The sequence below is a fragment of the Achroia grisella genome, unplaced genomic scaffold, assembly GCF_030625045.1.
Source record: "Achroia grisella isolate CSIRO2021 unplaced genomic scaffold, CSIRO_AGI_Agris_v1 utg157, whole genome shotgun sequence".
Classification (NCBI taxonomy): Eukaryota; Metazoa; Arthropoda; class Insecta; order Lepidoptera; family Pyralidae; genus Achroia; species Achroia grisella.
Window position 1 is genome coordinate 2,520,613 of NW_026712653.1, and position 22,644 is coordinate 2,543,256.

The following is a 22,644-nucleotide window of genomic DNA, read 5'->3' on the forward strand; positions in this document are numbered from 1 at the left end:
ATCAGCCTCTCTTCTGGGCCGTTGTGCGTATAGAGCCGAGACTACTAGAGTAGCCAGCCAAGTTCCTCCCAAAAGCGCAGAATGTCTCCGAGGATTTATTTTCGTTGAATGGCCACTGCTATAGCATAATGTAAAATGTCATAAAAAAAAATCTATTCGAATAATATAAATATAGCGAGGTTAGTGTAAAATTACGAAATTGTTGCACTAAAAAGTAAAAACAATATATGGATTATGATCCATGTGATATGGGCCCTCACTAGACACTACATATTGAAGAAGCACATGGCGAAATTAGGCCTTATCTTAACAACAATCTGCAGATTTTGCCAAGCAAAAGAGGAAACGCCACTTCTTATATGGCTATAACATACTCATGCATGAAGGAAATATCTTCTTTGAAAAGAGTACTCTTTAGAGTGTATACATACAGCGCTCCTAAGAATATCCTTCAATTGTTGTCCCTTACGGGTCTAGGTAGCGAACACTGAAAAAGGCGAGCAAAGTTCAAAGGTTACAGTACAGGTCTTGGCAGCTGATAATAGCCCAAAATCCCAATAAAAAAATACACTTTCTTTACTATAAGGTACATTATTGACACAACACATGTTAATATATACAAAACTCACAAAATCACCCGGGCAAAGCCGTGGCAAGACGTCAGTGCTAAAATAAACCTGTGCTTTCGAGTTGGCCTGTCGCTGTCGTGTCCAGTTAGGTTAAGGGCCCAGTGATCAGCTGATCTGTGATTACCTGATTAGGTTAATCGGCTTACGCTCAGATAACTGTCTGGTGACAGCTGATATACTGACACGGTTTGAATTTATAGTACTATTAATATTATATACTAGCAAACTCTCCCGGCTTCGTCCAGGTTACAAGACATTTACATTACAAAGGGGAAAATTTTGATTTTTGTTTGTACATAAAGCTTATATGACTGACTTAATATTAATGAAAATAGTTTCACCTGAAAGATATTAGCGTGTAATATTTGTTATTATTCGGGGAGCACCACGGGATTCTACTAGTAATATATAAAGTAAAAAAATCGTTAAAAACTCTATTATCTATATATGTATTATCAGCGAATGCAATATATTATTTAATTAGCTATATATGACTTTTATTCCACAACGAAATATCACACGACCTCGGTAGTCTAGCGGTTAACTCACCGCCTAAATTCCGATGGTCGCGACTTCGATTCCTCGTATGATGCAAAGAGATATTCATGATTATGATCATTTGTATTAGTCTATGTTGTTTTCTGCATATTAGGAATGTATTAAAAATGTATATAAGTATCTATTACCTGTTCAGTGCTCATAACACAAGCTCTACTTACTCTAATTACATGGTGCTGTAAGAATTGTATAATTATTTATATATCACTTAATCCTTTCCTTTATATGTTTTTTATCTCAACAAGCCAACATATGTCTATAAGATTAGATTGAGTAATGTCAGTATATTATACTATATTTAAGAAACTCAATAAAAGTGAGTTTGTTTGTCAATTAATAAAAATTAAGACGGAGTCTTTTCAAATTGGTAAAAAATACAGTACCTACGAGTTACGAAAGTAAAACTTTTCGATTAAAATCCTGTCCACTCGTGTCACGTTTCAACAGACATTTTCAAACTAAATTAAACGCTCGTTTTGCATTCCTTTGAAATGGCAGCCATTTTTAGGGTTCCGTACATTAGAAGACTCACATGGAACTCACATGCTTACTACTTATACTTTGGTATTAATGCTTCTTGTTCATAAATATTAATTTCTAGATTTTATAGCAAAAGAACAAACGCGCTTACGGTTGATCTGAGTGATTATCGCCGCCCATAAACACCAGGGGAATTGCACTGGTCTTTTAAGAAGGAATAAGTTCTTTTGAAGAAGTGTTTACCACTGCCCATGAGCACCCGGAATTTCGAGCAAGTGCAGTGTTTTAGAGTAATAAGATCTTACTAGAAGGTTTCAATATCGTATCAGTTCGAAAATACCAATTCACAATATGGTCGAAAAAAGTTTAAATTATTGATATTCAATATTACGGAACCATGGAAGCCGCGAGTAATGTTTGCACTTGTCTCATTTTTTGAATGAACTTTCACCGAGACAGTTTATGTCAACTAAATGTCGGTAGTGCGGCCCACATTAAATGCTACTTAAGTTGCCCTTATTTTCAGTAGATACGCTCAAAACTCTCAGATGTCAACCTCTCCTGATATGTGGACCGCAAAATGTATTTAATACACTCCACGTATTAAAACTGTTCAAGTGATGAGCGATGGGCGTGTAAGTTAAACTTATAAATAAATATAATATTATTTTTTATATAGCATAGGGCACAAATGAGCTCGCAGCTTACCTGATGATCTGATAGTAAGTGGTACCGCCGCCCATGAGCACCCGGGGGTGCATAAGACTAAGGGAATTGCAAGTGAGTTGTGGACCTTTTAAGAAGGAACAACTCTTTTCTCGTAGGTTTCAATATCGTTCGGAAATACCATTGCTTTACCATTGACTGTATAATTATATAGCGAAAGTGTAATGCATATATAATAACTTGTATTATTTTTACTTACTAATGATCATCACCACCTATTGGAGACAGCACTTTACATGAACTGTCTGAATAAAAATAGCGTCGTAAGTAATAGTGACCAATATTTAGCAACAAAATGATGTAGTGTGGCATATAATAATTTAAATTAATAAATTAATTAAGCAAACTATAAAATAATTGAATGTGTTGTGAAAGAAAAAACAATTGTGAAAATTACATTCAGTGTTTAGTGTGATATTAGTTATTTCCAGTAGTAACTCTACTGGAAATAGTTAGCTGCAGTTTAAGATGAAAATAACCGAGGAGAACTAACATAATAACAATGGAAATAAGTAAAAAATATATTACAACGTTCTAATAATGACATTCTCCGCTTGCCTCTTATGATATATACTACACCCTAACCTCCATTAAGTTGTCTTCAAGGGCATCAACGGTGAATGATTTACAGCGTCACGACTCGTAGTCGCAAATAATCGTGGACACCCTACTCAATATCTACATGAATAACAAATGAACGATATGATCTGCAGACTGGCTTCACGCGATCGAATTCATATCATTCGAACATATCAATTCGAAATCGTATTCATGAAAATAATCGATTCTACGAAAGTGTACCAGAAAAGATTCTCGCCTGTATATCTTAGCTGTATCTATATGCTAAATGTGGCAGAAGAATAATCTAAATAATCATTTAAAGAACTTAAAATTATGATATATATTATATTCAAACTCGAATGTTTCACCTACTTCTAGCAAATTTTGTGAAATTACAGTATGACACATAAACAAAACATTTTATTCATGAATGTGATTGTTTGTATCGGTCTGGGTGTTTTCTGTCTAAAATGTATGTATTTGCAAACAAATCTAAGTATTTATATCAGTTATCTACCCATAATAAAAGCTCTGCTAACCGTGGGACTAGATGGCGGTGCGTTAATTGTACAGGGCTATTTATTATCATTTATTATTATTATAAATAAGATTCTAAACAATTAATTTTATTAAACAAACTATAAATAGATATAATACTTAATGTTATAGTCATACAAGGTTTAATACAACACGTAGCTAGTAATAAGTACGTAGATATCGACGACTGGTGTGGTCTGAACGCATTAATTTAAATTCTATCTAAATGTATACCATTTAAAAAGACACACCCTTGAGACACCGATAGATAAAAAACTCCATTTGCTGAGTAGATAACAATAAAAGGGGTGATACTAAGATATAGTTAGGGCCAAACCACTTTCTAACGTAAAAAGCACTTATCTACCATTTAGTGACAAATTGGAGCTTAGTAAAAAAACGAATTCAGTTTACTGATTATTGTGTTTTTTCATTCACTTTAAAATAATGTTACTTTACGCCTTACACTGTGGAAAACTCGCATCAGCAGAAGTAACCCTGAACCTATAAGTATTACTGAAACCTTTCTAGAGGATATCGCTATTATAATATTATAAATGTGAAATTATAAATGTGAAAATGTCAGTCACATTTATAACCTTTCCACGACTAAACGGCTTTATGGATCATAATTACATTGCATAACAAGATAGATTGTATGACGAGAACGATCATAGGATATCTTTTATAATCATAAGTAATTTGGAAGGGGGTGAAATAAGGGATGAATGTTCGTACAGTACTTAAGTAACAGCTAGCTTACTGACAAAGTGAATATTCGCCATCTGGTAAGCATGTTATTTAGTAACGAGTAAATAGCTCAAGATCAAAATATTAAAGGATTAAGAAAGCATAAAATGGAATGACGATATCAAATATATTCCAGGAAATTAAAAAAGTGTAAAATATGAAATTAAGAAAAGGATCAAAATGGAATGTAGTCATCAAATTTGTTCCAGGAAATAAAAAACACGTATAAAACATGTTTATTGAAGACGCTCTTGATCAACAGTAGTTAGAGAATAAACATATTGATTATGATAATGACGATGTAAGAGGGAATGTTTTCAAGCTTTTAAGAACATGAAAACTAGAGGCTAAGACAGGAATATCGGAAACTGTACAATTAGAATAACAAGGAGCGTTCTGTGTCTTTGCTTCACTAAAGGCAAAATGAGCGGAGTAATAATAATAATGATCGCTTACATAATGTCAGGTGTTTGGTTGCAGCAAATCATTTCTAGGACACGTTAGATGAGAACCACATCCGCTCCGTAGTGGTGTACTAACCTCTTTTTTCCGTTGCATGTGTTATGCAGATTAACTCAGCAGCATTTACATAGTAAACAGGCAGTATATATGTCGCGAGACGCCGCGAGCGCTAATGATTGTTTTTTGGTGTCCAAGCTACGGGAGGCAGCTATTGACGGAGAAAATGTTTTAAATGATTGACAGAAATTGTTTAAAAGTTCATTTATAGGATTATTTCGACAAGGGGGCCCATAAAACCTTTACTCAGGTTATAAGTCCCGGGAACTGCTCGGAGTTTCCCTCGCTGATACACGATGGATCCGGCACTGGAATGCAGCGTTCGTCTCTTTACTTAACAAAAGTTATTTAAACAAATAAATAAATTTATATTTCATCAATAGCCTAAAAAATAAGTTTCAAGCTTCTAGCTTTAAAAATGACGATACTTCCATAGAACTTTATCTCGCCTTTCAACTCCCCTCCATTACAGCCCTTTTTTCGTACTAAAAAGTAGCCTATGTCCTTTTTCAGGGTCTAGGCTATCTGCGTACCAAATTACATTTAAATAGGTTTAATAGTTTTGGCGTGAAAGCGAGACAGACAGACAGAGTTACTTTCGCATTTATAATATTAGTAAGCAATATATTAGGTAAGTAAGTTATATTTCAAAATCGCTCTCTCCCATGTCTTAAGACAAACGTGAGACGCTCGATCCAGGCGTCTAAACCCGCCTTTTGCTGTTTCCATGACGTTTTAGAGCGAATGCTAGAGCAAATCACTATTTATTACAGCCACTGTTATTTCGCAACTAAACATACGCTGCAAGTACGAACCTATTTTATATTTTATGTTGGACGGTCATCATCTCTTGTGTTTTCAATTCATTGCTGTTGGATGTTTAGGTTTCCCGTAGCTCCTTACTATTATATCTAAGTAAATAGATTAAAACATCGTAATTTCATACGTGTTATTGATAATTTTAAAAGGGTTAATTTTAGTTTGTAAATATATTAACTAGCTGATCCCGCGACTTCGTCCGCGTGGAATTTAACTTTAATTTTCTGGAGTGTCTGTTTGTAATATTTAAATAACAGTTTTTTATTTCATGCATATGAATATATATTATACGGTACGTATACCAAAATAACATTTTTTATAATTTTTGTCTGTCTGCCTGTCTGTCTGTCGGTCTGTTTGTTCCGGCTAATCTCTGAAATGGCTGGACCGATTTTGACGGGACTTTTTTTGGCAGGTAGCTGATGTAATAACTTAGGCTACTTTTATTTTAGAAAAATAAATTATCGTTAAATTCCATGCGAAAGAAGTCTCGGGAACTAGTAGTTAATGAATATGCAGTTAATGAAATGAATGAAGCTAGTAGTTATTCGAAATGTCGAAGAGGTTAACTAAAATTTTATCGCAGTACTAAATAATACGTTAGTGCTATAAAAATATTTCTATTTTATTACAATGGTCATTTTATATGCAGATCACAGGTACAAAAGGAATTTATGCAATTCCTATGAGAAAAATGCTACGGAGGATGCTCGAATGCTGTTATGAATATTGCTTATTTTATGGTATTTTCTATGATTCTTTTTTATTTATGATCTTTGTTTTATTATATTTCATTGTAAGGCTACCTAAGAAGAATAATTGACGGACTGACTATAGAAATAACTTTAGCAAAATAGTTTAAAGTTTGTAATTTGATTTGATTATAATATATATATATATATTATATATAATTCGTAATCTAATATTCCCTCACATTTCGATGGTTGCGGGTTCGATACTCGTGTGTGTCTGAGCATTTCCTATATCAAATAACTTTTCCAAAATAATTAATAATAATAATATCTCAGGAGAGTTCACACAGCGCCACCTAGTACCAAGCGCTTAGCTTATTCTGTTCTGGTTAACTAGACAACTGATAAATACAAACGCATTCAGAAAAAAAAATAAGTATTTTTTCTAAATACATACATAATATACATTTTTTTTCTGAATTTGAGCGTGTTTGACTGCTATCTCACCTGATGTTAAGTGATGATGAGGTTGAAGCTGTTACACGCAAGCTCAAATAGTACCTATTCACATTTGACTTGAAAAACCAATGTTGTAAGACCAATACATACAAAACAGACCCATACAAACAATCGTACTCATGTATACATTATTTAGCCGGGAGTTGTCTCCGGAGTTGATGGCTGGCTCTCATAGGGCGGGTTACTTAAAAACTAACTTGAGTTAAGGACATGTCTTTATAACAGATATTTACAATTAAACTAAACGAACCCGCGACCATCGAAAATAAGATGGCGTGTTAAACCGCTAGACCACGAGGCCGTGGAATTAAGTATTACAGTTGCTTAGTACCCAGTGCCCAGCGGTGGATAGTTATGACAAGTATTTGTAGGTTGGTTACCATTCCTGACGAACATACTATGTTATATTGTATTAGTATGCGAATCCCACGGGTTTCTGGTTGCATCCAGTGTCTCGTGACCAGCATACATTATTTATTGACGTGTTGATATTTTTTTTATATTATACGAGCTGACGAGCGAACTTCGTCTGTATAATACATCTGTATAAACACTTACTTGACATTTATCATTATATTTCGGTCAATTTACATAATATCTTTATAAATTATAGCCTGTATGTTATTCTAATGTATAAACTATATTACCGTAAAGTTTTATCAAAGTCCGTATAGTAGTTTTTGCGTGAAACAGTAACATCCATCCATACTCACAAACATGACACACATCACATTGCTTTTGTATGCAAAAATCTATGACACACTTTAAAGGGCCGACCGTGTGAAGATATGGGTTAAATATTAGGCAAGCACACGGAAGCGCACGCGCAGGGCACAGGTGAATCGTGGGTGTGCCGCGCCGCGCGGCCGCCTCCATCGCGGGCGCATCGCTTGCACAAGCGGCCGCATTCCGGGCGCGAGCACGGGACTGCATGCGCGCCTCAATACAATTGGGTATTAGCCGTTGGACATAACGTAAAGTTTAGGTTTTGTTTTGGTATAATATATAATGTTCAAGGTTTTTATACTCATAAGTGATACGGTCCACTTTACATAAATGTGTTAAACAAAAGGCAGCTTTGTAGCTTAAAGGAATCTTTTACAGACAATTTAGCAGAAGGAAGAAAATATATAAGAAGAAGAATATATGGTACATCTGTACTCATTTTAATCTTATTATTATTAATATTATAAATGCGAAAGTTTGTAAGTATTAATGTTTGTTACTCTTTCACGCAAAAGCTAATGATTTAGCAGAAGGAAGAAGATATATAAGAAGAATACAAGGTCTAATATTGTGTATTAAATCTGCAAGTCCCTTTTTTATTAATGGGGTTTGGGCTATTACTCCGTGCTAATGAGCGACAACTGCGACCTACATAGATCTATTGTGCTCGCCCTTTTTTAGAGCATAGGCCCGTCAGGGACAACATTTGAAGGATATACTTAGGAACGATGATTCTTGTTTCTTAATATATTTACTTTTCTATATTGACATTCAAATTCAAAAATCATTTATTCATGTAGGACATATTAGCAGCTTATGAATGTTAGAGTTTTTATATTATATTTTTATTGTTTTCCCTACCGTACTGTTTAGTATATAGACAATTGGTGTCCAATCCATATAAAAAAATGGATGCCTAGTGTGAAAGCTAATATGCACTAAAATATGACGAAACTGGTGGAAGAATATGATACATTAATAATAATTATAATAATCTCAAGATAATTCACACAGTTAAGCTAGCTAAAGCTTGTCTTATGGGTACTAGATAACTGATAGAAATACATAGATGTATATTTTTTTCATAAATAAATACATATTATACATAGTAAACACCCAGACCGATACAAACAATCATACTCATGAATATAATATAATGTTTGTGCTGTGCAAGGAATCGAACCTTCGTCCATCGGAAGCAAGGCGGCGAGCTAAATCGCTAGACCACCGAGGCCGTCAATCTATAATCAACCGTCAATATTACACCAACCCCAAATAATAGGATGAAGGTAAAGGAATAGTGATGATTTTTATGACCGTGAAATGATTCTTATTTCTGCTAACGCACATTGAACTGACTGTTCATTGACACAGTCATCGTAATAGTGGGCGATTGTATGCCAATCTCGTAATAAAACAATACCGACATTAATTACACAACAATTACGATGGTGATTTGTGTTTAGAGATACCAATCTCACTAAACAGCTACCCACATATCGCTGGGCCTTACAAATTAGCCTAAAAGAATTCGAAACATGTTTCAATATAAAATATTCAAATATGTAGTAATATAAGCGTATTAGGAAATAATGATAAAATATATGTATATACTCCTACTAGCTGTAGTTAAAAATTTCCTTTCGTAAGTCTTTTCTTCAAATTTAGACTAGTTGCAATTACTTATTATTGAAATTAATCTAGTAAATTAAGCTTTAAGCCCTTATTTCGAGTGCTTTTTTTCGAACCTAATGCTGATGGCAGCAGCTGGCCTTTACAGCTACACCGAACGGTAGACGGCAAAGACAGATGGCACTCCAAACCTTCGGAAGAACTTATGCAGCGGCTGAAGGCCAACTCCTGCCTGACGGATATGACTTTAGTCTGAAGTCTTAGGGTACCACTAGGGTTTCGAACCTGACGTTCGAGTTCTGGACTGGTATCGAAATTACGACGTCAGGCTATCGTAATTTCGATACCAGTTTGAATTGGAAAAAGGATCGATCAGAAGCGCTAGTGTGAAGCGAACTAGCGCGCGCACAGGCCCGGTTGTTTGTGCTATAATGTGTGGTTGAGGTCGTCGTCTTCGCTGGCGAGGACGGTGTCGTGTGATTGTGATAACGTGGTGGGGACGGAACTGGTGGACAACTAGGGAGGTTAACTGCCCTTATGGAGTCGTCGGGATCAATAAGAACGTGCCTCGAATGGCGTATGGATGTGTCTCATCGGTGACATAGTGAAGATTAAATATGCTGATGACTTACTACCTTGCAGAATACTATATCACGGGTAGCAGTCGTGAGATTTACTTGTAAGGCGTCCTGTTCTTAATCCAATATACATCAAGGGCTTCACTCCATGTCGACACTTTCATCGATTTAAAGCAAGCAACGAATGTATTACGCAGAATACTAAATCCATTGGCTTGATGACTTGCCTTTGATCTTTTGAAACTAGCTTACGCATTCGACTTCCTTTGTGTTGAATTAGTAAGTAATATGTATTATTTTTCAAGCTTTAATCAATTTTTTTACTTGCTAAATTATTGATTTCACATAAAAACTATTATCTCCGCTTAGTTAAAGTAGGTAACTTTGAGTTTTATTTTGACGGTCCAAAGTCATTATTTCCAAGGCTCAATATATTTAATACTACAAGCATACGGTCTATCTGATGATAAACATGGCATGAAAGGGTAACAGCAGCAGAAGGAAGAGCTAGTTCACCATTTACAATTACTCGCAGTTTCATGTGCTTTTTTATTACTAATAAAGGACTAAATCTATCTTCGTAATATTATCTATGTTCACATAAAATCTCATTAAAATCAGTTTAGTAGATTAATCGTGAAGAGGTAAAGAACATACAGGCACTTTGGCATTTATAATATTAGTTTGTTTATTAATGACGCGAAGATTTTCGACTGCATGTTTAAAAGGGTTTAAGCAAATAAATTTAGATTTGTATAAACCACAGCTTCCGTTCGCGGCTGTTTACGGTTGCAGAAGATGTTCATACATAAATTTTGTTGGCAAAGGATCTGGTCATTGCAACTTTGTTAGCCGTTTAAATCATAATGCGAAATGGAACGGATTTGCATATGACATTATAATAATATTTGAAGATCTAAAGCGGTTATTTATGTTTTCAATATTGTAAATGTAAGTAAAGGATATGAACAGCTGGTTACTTAAAAACTAACTTAAGCGGGTGAGATAACTTGGTAGGCCAGGGGTGGTGGCCGTGGAAACGACGCTTCCCCATCTCCATCGCAGCTCTGAGAAGGTGTGCGTGTGTACTTCTTCTGCTTCTTCTTCCGAAGAAGAGTAGTGGCCCGTCTATTGAAAATGGATTCTCGCTATCGGAGATGCGGAAGAATATGGGACATAACATATTCAATGGACCTAAGCTAACATAAGAAGTAGTGCCATATTTGGGGATTAATTTAATGTTTTTTTTTTGAGATTTGATACTTTTTTTCATATGTTTTTTGTTTTCAATTGTAATTTTTATTTATTTACTTTCTTTTTTCTTTATCTTCAATTATGGTCCTTCTTATTCATACTATAAACGCGAAAATTTGTGAATATGGATGGATGGATGTTTGTTACTGTTTCACGCAATAGTTATTGCGTGAAACAGTAACAAACACACACACAGATTCACAGATTTTAATGCAACTTTACAGTAATATGGCATTACAGTAAAGTTGCATTAAAATCTGAATCAGAATAATACATAGTCTATAATTTAAGAAGACATTATGTAAATTAGAAAAATATAATGATAAATGTCAAGTAAGTGATATGCATATGTAGGCAAAGTTGCGCAGGTCTGATAAATATAGAAACAATAAACGCCCTGACTTTATAGTGATCTCTTGTTTTTTAATAGGCCTAATAATAATACGGCCCAAGTAACATATCAAGTAAGTGAGATGCAGACATTGCGCGGGATAGGTATTAAATATTGAAGCCCTTGATTTCCCTCTTGAAACTGGCCGGAGGCTGTATCTTGTTTTCTATTGAGTCAATACATTGATATACCTATTCATATTAGTCATAAATCATAAGTGGATGCATGAAGGTTGGCGCTGCACCCACACCGTTCCTGTTTCGTTCAGTTCCGCGTTTCTCATTAGCTATCACATTAATTTATGTGAGCCGAGTTTGCATATGCATAAGGTGTACAACTTCCAGGTGATGTAGTACGACCATTGCGTTATTACGAGCTTAATGGAAATATTAATCACGTTTATACAACAATTAGAAGAAATCACAGGATGTTAGCACGTTTTATTTATTTTTAAGCCGATATTTCGGCAGTTTTACAACCGTCACGAGCACTTCAGTTTACCCGTGATTCAGTTTCCTAATTGACCGGGTCAAATTTAAAAGAGTATATTAAACAAGTTCATTACAAATATTCACAACGTATGCATTAGTTTTTTAATAATAATTAAAAATGAACATAAACCAATATGACAAACAGAAATGTATGTATTATAAGTGCGGGGCATGTGTATGTATTACAAGTTACAAGATATAAGTTTGAAATATTGTAATGTATCCAACTTTAAATACTTCTCATGATCATCAACACAACATCTAAATATATATAACTCAGAGGTAACTGACGTAGTGATCTATCAACGCACAGCCCAAATCACTGGACGGATCGGGCTGAAATTTGGCATGCAGGTAGATTTTATGACGTAGGCATCCGCTAAGAAAGGATTTTGATTAATTCTACCCCCAAGTGGATATAATAGGGGATGAAAGTTTGTATGAAACTTTGTCAATTTTAAACAGATCGGGCTGAGACTTTGCATGCATAAAGCTACTATGGAAGGGGATTGTTAGTAATGTGGACTCATGACCCCATTGTTAGCAATGTACCATGTCAGATTGACCTCTACGCGGTTCCCCCTGGAAACCATCGTGATAAATTTCCGGTAAATATGTCACGATGGGCTAACTAACCTGACCTCATGTTCATCTGATCATCCTCCACTGGTGCCCCGCCAGCGTAAACCGTTAGCGCAGGCGGGTGCACCATTACATTATCATCCATAAAAAAAAAGCTACTATGACGTAGGCATCCCCTAAGAAAAGATTTTGATAAATTCCACCCCTAAGGGGATTAACGCGAGCGAAGCCGCGGTCAAAAACTGGTTAGAAAAATATCGAAGGTCTAAAGAAAAAAAGTATGAAGATAGATTTTTTTATACTACAATAGTGGCAAATAAGCATAGAGTAAACATAGTAAACGTTTACCCTATGGACGCCGAAAACATCAGGAGTTCCACGTGGGCGCTGCCGCCTCTAAAAACCTTAATTCACGCTTCTTGAAAAACCACAAGGCTGTAGTCTCTCAAGAAAAAATCGGCAGGTGATCCACAATCTAAGTGTACGCGAGAAGAAGCCCCTCGTCAGAGACCAAAGAACATTTGTGAACATATTATAAAAATATAGTGACACATTGTGCCTAATAGAAAAGGTGTTAGTGAGATAATAATATCGGTAACAGTGATATATTGTACTCTTGCTCTATCGCCATAAGGAGACATATAACGGTACGTAGTAAAAATTAACTTAAACAAGTTTTAAAACTTACTATCACCATAACGCAAATGTTACATAATACGAAAGCAAGTCTACAGGAAGTTGTTACATGTGTGTATAAATATACTCATATGTTTGTAAAGGTTCCGTATGATTGATTAAAAGTAAACATTTCATGTATAAAAAGACTAACGAATTCTGTGTGACAATTGATAAATAATCTGTATCAAATTATTATTTACTGTCTGAAGAAGAAATGAGAATCCTTGGTCCAAATGCAAAGAATACGCCAAGTCAGGTTAATGTTTCACGTCAAGTGAAAGTTATCCTGATCATTTTTTAACAATTCACACAGCGCCATCTAGTCCCAAGCTAATCAGAGCTAGTGTTATGGCTTGTCATACAACACAAGCACTGCTTAGCTTGGTATTTTTTTATAAATAGATACATAACGTACACAGAAAACACTCCGACCATACGCATGAATACAAATATTTGTACCCCTGCGAGGAATCGAACCAGATCGAAATAAAGCATAATGCTAAACCGCTAGAGCATCTATAATACTTTTAGAGAACGATTTAATACTAGCTATTAAATTGTTGTATAAGCTATATTATTGTAAAGTTTCATTAAAATCTATTCAGTAGTTTTGCGTGAAAGAGTATCAAACATCCATCTTTGATGACCTCGGTGGTCTAGCAGTCTAGCACACCGCTTTACGTCCGATGGTCGCGGGTTCGATTCCTCGCACGGCACAAACATTTGTATTCATGAGTATGATTGTTTGTATCGGTCTGGGTGTATTCTATGCATAATATGTATGTATATACAAAAAAAATCTAAGTATCAGTTATCTAGTACCCATAACTTTTTAGCTAGCTTTAGCTAGCCTAACTTGGGTCTAGATGGCGCTGTGTGAATTGTCTTAAGATTATTATTATATTATTATTATTATCTTTCCATTCATACTCACAGACTTTAGCAACATTTGGAGACACGGATCTTCAAAAACTGGTATTTATGTGTCCTTTCCCATCAAGATACATAATAATTATGATGCTTAGATTAATCGGTGTGCAATTATTTATTTATTGTGATGTTACGTGAGCATCGAACTAGTTTGAAGTCGTAAATAAATTCTGATGTGGTAACATGACGAGTTGAAACCTCCCATTCGACATTTTGTCGCCGTCTACATACAGTTACACGGTTTTTTTATACGTGACATAAACAATCTTTTATTTTCTTTATTAGTAAACAATCTTATCTACTGTATTAACATATATTAAGTAATCCATTAAAAACAAATTCATTATATTATATTAATTTCAGTGTTTATTTCAATACTTATACCGTCGACTACCGTCCTATTGATAACCAGTCAACTCTTTAAATTTATTAAATTTTGGACAATATCAATGCTATAAAATACCGTAACTCAAACATTTTAAATTTTAGTTGTAGTTCCCTAAAATTCTCCAAATGCAACATCTTAAAAAAATCTATTTTTAATTGTCTGACCTGGTAATTATCTCACACACTTAAACTTTTATTTGTACTCATATAATAATATAATTATTTAAAAGAGACAAACGCAAGTTTCTTGCTCATTCTTCTTGTGATTAGACAGCTTTCCGAACACCAGGAGAATTAAAAAAAAACGTTGTGACTATTTAAAAACTTCAATGTAAGTTTATTTGAATGAATGATTTTCAATATCTATAACTCAAACATTTAAATGATTTACAATGTAGTTGTGCGTAAAATCTCCTGTTATAAATAACATCTTAAAAATTGTATTTTAAATTGTCTGACGGATAATAAATAAATCTGCTTTATTTAAGGCAATTTTTTACCATTCTTTGTGTACTTTAAACGATTAAAAGTGACTTTTATCTAACATAGGAGCTGATTAGTTGATTATACCATATTTATATTGGTTTTTATACCTTTCGTTCGACGTTCCTTTGCCTTTTACAGCGATAGGCGCCCGTCAAGTTACTTTATACAGCGTTGCAAGTAATTATGAATATTTATGAATACCAGGGAAAAATGTAATAGATTTGATACAGCATGTGAGTTCGACTATGGAATGGATACAATCTTTTTAATTACAAACACGAGCGTGATCGTATTCGCTAAACACTGATGTATGTATGAATGTTTAGATGACAAATTGTCAATCATCTATCTTCTACGATAATAAATAAATCTGCTAGTATTTTACCATTCTTTGTGTACTTTAAACGATTAAAAGTGACTTTATAGATAACATTAAAAGTCTTGATTAGTTGATTAACTCATATTTATATTGCTGTGTATATTATAAAAACTACTGAGTTGTTACTTATATGTATTTTATAGTAATTGTATAGGACTTGTACATCCAACGCTGTAGTTGTAATGATGTGAACTGAGTATAATATATAGTAAATATTTAATGCAATATATGTTATGAAATTATTGCTTACATGAGTAGAATTCAAATAATTGTATATACTCTGAATGGCCATTTGGGAGTCATCCCAGACTATATAAATCGATAGTTAAGTCACGACGGTATGTATGTAGACATAGTAAAAGCGTAAATATACTAGTAATCTATACATATAAATGAAATTGGATTGTCTGTTTGTAATATTGATATAACCGTTTTTTACTACATGCATATGAATATATATACGGTACATAGACCAAAATAACATTTTCTACAACTTTTGTCTGTCTGTCTGTTTGTTCCGGCTAATCTCTGAAATGGCTGGACGGATTTTGACGGGACTTTTATTGGCAGGCAACTGATGTAATAAGGAGTAACTTAGGCTACCTTTATTTTAGAAAAATAAAGTTAAATTCCACGCGGAAGAAGTCGCGTGTACAGCTAATATAGTAAAACCAATATAAATAAATACTTACATGTTCGTCCAATGAGTAGGTGAGCTCTCCATCGTCGTATAGGACGAACCATCTCCGTTGCCATCTCTGTAACAAATTAGAAAATATTAATACCATCAATCATGAATAACAATTCATTGCATGCAGAAGAAAAGAGCCCCCAAGATCTGTTTGGAGATTTACATATAAGACACGATATCAAAATTAATTAATTAATTAATTATTTAAGAGCGCAGCTCTATTAATATTTGTAAATTCTTTCTTTACAAACTTCGTCTGGAAGTAATTGCAGCAGCGATAGGCCCGTATTTTGTATACAATTTTATTCTTAATATTTTTTTTCCAATCCTTAGATGTCGGTGCAGTAAAGTTATAAATAAATAAAAATAAATTGGTTCGGAATTTACTTTGCATATAAAAAAATTCGCTGTCCCTTTATAATAACATAAAAAAAGGATAAAATATTATACCTACTTGTGTCGAACCGAAAAATTGTAATACATGAATGTAAGAAACTCTTTTAATATCTCATATAGGGAGGAATCCATTGCTAGCTAATAGGATGATCCTATAGCTAGCACTGTACCACCTCCACGAGGTTACCCTCGAAAGCATCATAATAAATTCCCCGTGAATTTGTCACGATAAGCCAACTAACTTCACGTCATACCTATTAATCTTATCATTCTCCACTGATGCACCGCCAGCGTAAACCGTTAGCCAAGCCCATTATCATCCATAAAAAACATATCCCATATAATAAGCAGTTTTAATAAAGGGCACATCAAATTATAGATTTGAATAAAGATACTACTAAACACAACTACCCTTTACCGTACTATAATAGTACAGACCGGTCTCGTGAACCAGCAACCAGATTGATTATAACGACTAAATGTCATTTAGAATTATCGCCGCGTTCTGAATAACAATACGGTTCAACATCACAAGGTGAACGTCTAAATACAGCGGCATTAATGTAAGTACATCTGTACTTGTTTCTAAGAGTTTCACAGTGGGTACAGTGTAGGTATGATTTGTTTTTCAGACATGTGTGAGTACGAAAAGGACAAATATATTTTTATTTGTTCAGACTTAGAAAACATGCAGATGTCACAGAAAGAATTTCCTTCGATACAAACTGAATTAGATCTGTATAATATATAATCTAATATACAAAATCTATTGTCCACGTTTGTAACAAAACTCCTCCGAATCGACTTGACCAATACAGTACTAAATGTGTACAATATTTCATAAGAAATTACCAAATTTTTGTGTACATATTTAGTAGGTCAGAAAATAGGACCTTAAGTCGCTTTTCAAACCCCGAAGTGGTAAATATAGTTTATTAAATGTTAAATGAATGAGGAAATAATCGCACACTATAATCAATACAATCGAATAGAAGGTATTTTAAATTTTATGTTACGAAATAAATTTCAAATGTATACTTATATTATTATGTACTTTTTAAAGCATATAATTATGGCATAAGTACGTACTAAATTATACACGATTGCGTATGATTTGGCACAAAATAAACGTGTTTGATGTTTTAATAGCCATTTACAAGGTGTCAAGGATAGCCAATTGAATTAAGTTATCAATCATAGCAAGAATCTATGAGAACTTTGCGAGTGAGCGAGATACATGTTACATGTGTTGTAATTAATTGCATAAAAATTTATAGCATTTATTTTCCAAAGAGTACCTTATTGATCAATGATGATGAATTTACTGATCAATCACCGCTAGATACGAAAGCAAATCAAATTCATCCCTACACGTTGGAACCTACATAAATGGTCTCGGACAGTGATATTTCAGGGGAGTTTCCTCCCGCGTACACTTCATTTGTTTTTGCAGACTGAACTACCTGCCGAGTTTTTCTCGCACGACTACAGCGAGGGGTTTTTCAAATAGGGTATATTAAGGTTTCTTAAGGGTCGGCGATGCGCACGTAACATTCCTGGTGTTTCAGGCATCCATAGACTACCATAACCGTTTACCATCCGATAGGCTATGTTTGTTTGCCACCATGGCAGTATAAAAAAATCATTGCGACGCACACGCGAGAACGTGGCTATGTGTATGTGTATGTGTATAAAAATTTCCCTTTGTATTTTTATCTATTTATTGTTCTTCTATTATTTCGTACTGCATTTTGTTCTTTCATTATTTTACAGTTTTGATTTTCTTTTGGTTTTGTTCTTGCATTGTATTGTATTATGTATATAATGTATATCATTGCTTGTTGTAATTTAAGTATTTCGTTATAATGTGTATCGCGTTTGTTGAATGTGTAAGGTTTAAATGTTATTTTTTTTAATGGAAGATAATTTTACGGTGACCTATGTGCGTATAGGCTAGCTCTACCAGTGGAGGATGATGAGATGAGCACGAGGTCAAACTAACAGGAATTTATCACGATGCCGATGTCGACCTAACGTGCTAGCAATGGGGTCACTAATTCCCATAAATAACAATCCCCCTATAGTATCCATTATTAATCATACCATACATATAAGCTATGTCGCGGGTAACAGCTAGTTATTTATAAATCGCTTTTACACAAGATTACTTACATTAAATAGCTGTACTGCAGTAACAGTAAGATATCGCTAAAGGTTAGATAGTATTAAACATAATTAGTGTTTCAGTTGTTGCAACCACTCCTACACTGGTCAGTAGATGGTAGATATCACACAAAACGTGCCAACAACGTGATACGTGACACTTGTTGGTAGCACGTTCGATGCCCGATAATGGTTCATTTACCCTATATACATACATTATGTGAAATTTTGTGGGTAATGTTTATAAATATCTAATATTAGCTGTGCCCGCGGTTTCACACGTGAGAAATTTATAGCCTATATGTTATTCTGATGTATCAGCTATATTACTGTAAAGTTTCATCAAAATCCGTTCAGTAGTTTTTGCGTGAAAGAGTAACAAACATCCATCCGCACTCACAAACTTTCGCGTTTATCATTATTACATAGTATAAAACAAAGTCGCTGTCTGTTCGTTCCTATATATGCTTAAATCTTTAAAACTACGCAACGGATTTTGAAGCGGTTTTCTTAAGTAGATAGAGTGATTGAAGGTAGATGAAGTGAAGGTTTATATATATAATACATGTACACCCGTGCGAAGCCAGGGCGAGTAGCTAGTATTATTAATAAGATTATTAACCTTTTTTTAATTAGGAGGAAGGATATTAAAGGTTAGTTATGTAGTTATATAGGTTGATTTCCACGGGGTTCCTCCTCGAAGTCATCGTAATATTTTTTTTGTGAATTTGCCACGATATACTAACTGATCTGACCTCATGCTCATTCTATCATCCTCCACTGGTGCCCCGCCAGCGTACACCGTTAGTGCAGGCGGGACCATCATTCATAAAGTTATTGTTTCAGAATCAAGAGTATAAGTGTCTGTATCATATTTTCATCGACATAACAAATAAGTTCTAAGATTTTTTTTATAACACAGGGGCATATGGCTCACGTGTTGGTAAGTGAATACCGCCGCCCAAAAGTAACACCAGAGGAATTGCAAGTACATTGTCAGCCTTTTAAAAAGGGATAAACTCTTCTAGAAGGTTTAAACATCGTATTGGTTCAGAAATACCATTGCTGGAAGGTGATTCCACAATGTGGTTTTGCGTGGCAAAAAGTTTCTAGAAAACCGCACCGTGGAGGACCGCCATTCATCCAGATGATCAGGATGGTATTTTAGTTTCTGGCGGGTGGTACGATAACATTATTTAATGTATTCTTTAAGGGTTTAAATTTAGACCGAGTAATATTAAACTATAGAGTGTTTTGATCTTTGTAGATTTGTACTCAGGACCTTAAGGTCTGAGTTGTAATTGTAAACCTACTAAGCCCCCGCACTTTCCGTGAGAACGATAAGTATTAATTACCGAACAATTAAATATACCACTTGCGGACTGAATGCTATTTGTACTGGTTTTGCAATCAGATGCCACCGCGCGCCGCGGCGTGTGAATACCACACAAGTTTGAGTGTACGAGTGGGATTGCATGTAAATTGTGTGTTGACTTACTGTGATCAGATCACACTTTTGCCCTCAATCAAGTGTGGTAAATTTTAGAATTCGATCTTATTAGGAGTGCTTTTTAATATTTTAGGACAATGACTAATTGTCCAGTCCCATGCTAAATATACCCGAGAATACTTCTTTAATAAATAATAATAAATTTTATTTTTTTACAGCAACAGATATACACGTCACATTTTGTAAGACAATATAAATTACAAAAAAAACAGAGTATATTAAAAAAGTAGAAACAGATATAATATTTAAGTCTCAACATAACATTATGTCACTGCTGTCCTTACTAGGTCATTATAATGACCTGTATGAAGGATGAAGGATGAAGGATGAAGGAGGAAAGAGGAATGAAGGAAGGATGGTCTTTTTAATATACTAGGACAAATCACCGTGGAGTTCCATGCTAAGCAGAGCTTCTGTTATGGGTAGTTATCAACTGATAACTACCCATAACATATATCAGTAAATACAGTAGGTACATTAATAATATACGAATGATTCATATTACTTTGCGGTTCAGATTTTAATGTTTTGTAATCTGTAAACATCGTTTTGTTATAGTTTTAGCATTTCCAACAATGATATTTTATGTACAAAATTTGTTAAAAATATTTAGAACCGTCTAAAATTATGAATGTTGCAAATCAAACATACATGTAATACGATATTTGTCAATTTTTTTGGTCCCATTGCTTAGTAATGTAAGATATATATCAGTTATATTATTTTATTTTTAGTTATATTATCAGTTGACAATAATAGTAATACTTGACGCTGTCGGTGATCTAGCAGTTTAACCCGCCAATATACTTTCAATGGTTGCTGGTTTGATTCCTCGCACAGTACAAACTTTGTATTCATGAGTATGATTGTTTGTATCGGTCTGGGTATTTTCTATGTATAATATGTATGTAGTTAAGAAAAAAATAATTATGTATTTGTATCAACTGTCGACTACCCATAACACAAGCTTTAGTTAGCTTAACTTGGGTCTTGATGGCGTTGTGTAATTGTCCTGAGATTATTATTATTATATCAGTTGTGTATTATCATTATAGATTACTCAGTTGTTTTGAGATATTAACATAAACATGTGAAAATGTCGTTAAAAAATCGCTCCAATTGAATCTTCTTTTTAAGTAGGTTAAAAATATATGCTCAAATAGTAGTTCGACTGTATGTGTGGGCGACGGCACACTTATCTCAAGTTTCGCATACATTTGCATGTCAATATGACAAAACAATGAAATCACTGACATTAATTATAAACTTGATAACTTTAATCGTTCCCCGTCTACTTGTCTGTTTGTATGTGTAATACTATAAATCTATATCGCACCAAATACATCACACCTGGAGATAAGATACTCTTTTTGCATATTCAATAGACTAATCATTATTAACATGTTTATTTATTTAAGACATAGAAATAATCAAATAAACGTCATATTTTATGGTTAACTAGCTACTCGCCCCGGCTCCGCGCGGGTGTACGTGTATTATATATATAAACCTTCCTCTTGAGTCACTCTATCTACTAAAAAAACCGCTTCAAAGTCCATTGCGTAGTTTTAAAGATTTAAGCATACATAGGGACTAGGGTTCATGATTTCTCGAGCTTTTCAATTTCTCGGGTCTCGAGAATTCTCGAGGGCAATTTCTCGGGTCTTCTCGGGTTGTCGAGAAATTTACATTTACGTACGTTTTCTCATATTATTTGGTTCCAATAACGTCAAAAAATTCAGTGGTTTTCCTCTCAAATAAAAGTATCAAATTAAACTTTTATTGAGTATATTTAAAAACATTAAGATAATGAATAATTTTTTTTTTAAATAGAAAAATAATATTAGATCCTTACATATGAAATTGGCGTTTTGTCGTAACTTTGATCTCAAATATCTCCTCTTTGGTTAGGAATTATTATTTATTATTCACTTTGGGTCACTCACAGCATACAAAATGAAAAAACTTAAAATATTGCGTTATTTACGAGTACGAGATCCGCTGTGGCACCAGCTACACGGTGCTAAACGGCTCGAAGTATTAATGATGTGTACGGCAGTGGTCTCGCAAAGAAAACACGTGCATTTTTGGTTTCAACGTTTTCGTTCTGGAAATTTCGACCTTTCCGTGGGCGGCCGGAATCCAAGGTTGATAATGAAGAATTGAAGGCTAGTGTGGAAGCGGATTCATCGCAAACTCGTCCGAGTTAGCTGCAGCTGCGGTGTTAGTGACAAAACTGTTTTAATCCTTTAAAAAAGCTTGAAAAGTGGGTCCCTCATGAATTCAATGGAGTAAATCGACAAACGCGCGTAGCCTGCTGCGTTACATAATCAACCGGCATAATAATGAAGGGATTTTAAATCAAATCATTTCTTGTGGTGGAAAGTGGATTTTGTACGATAATCGGAAAGCTCATTGTTGGCGAAAAAAATCCTGCTCCAAGCGAAAATTGGCTCAAAAAATGTTACTTGTGAACGTTTGGTGGACTATTTCCGGTGTTGTTCACTTCGGCTTTCTTAAATCTGGCCAGACGATTACTGCCGTAATCGTCTGGCATGTGTATTGTCAGCATTTGAGAAA

The 22,644-nt window shown here is 34.4% G+C and overlaps 1 protein-coding gene across 1 annotated transcript in view; it reads right to left on the reverse strand.

The window, feature by feature from the left end:
- Positions 1–22,644, reverse strand: part of LOC131841041 (protein outspread) — a 362,804-nt gene that overhangs the window by 67,589 nt on the left and 272,571 nt on the right. Inside the window, exon 3 of the mRNA XM_059189274.1 lies at positions 15,997–16,062. Within this exon, the coding sequence (XP_059045257.1) occupies positions 15,997–16,062 (66 nt within the window). The remainder of the gene's footprint in view (positions 1–15,996; positions 16,063–22,644) is intronic.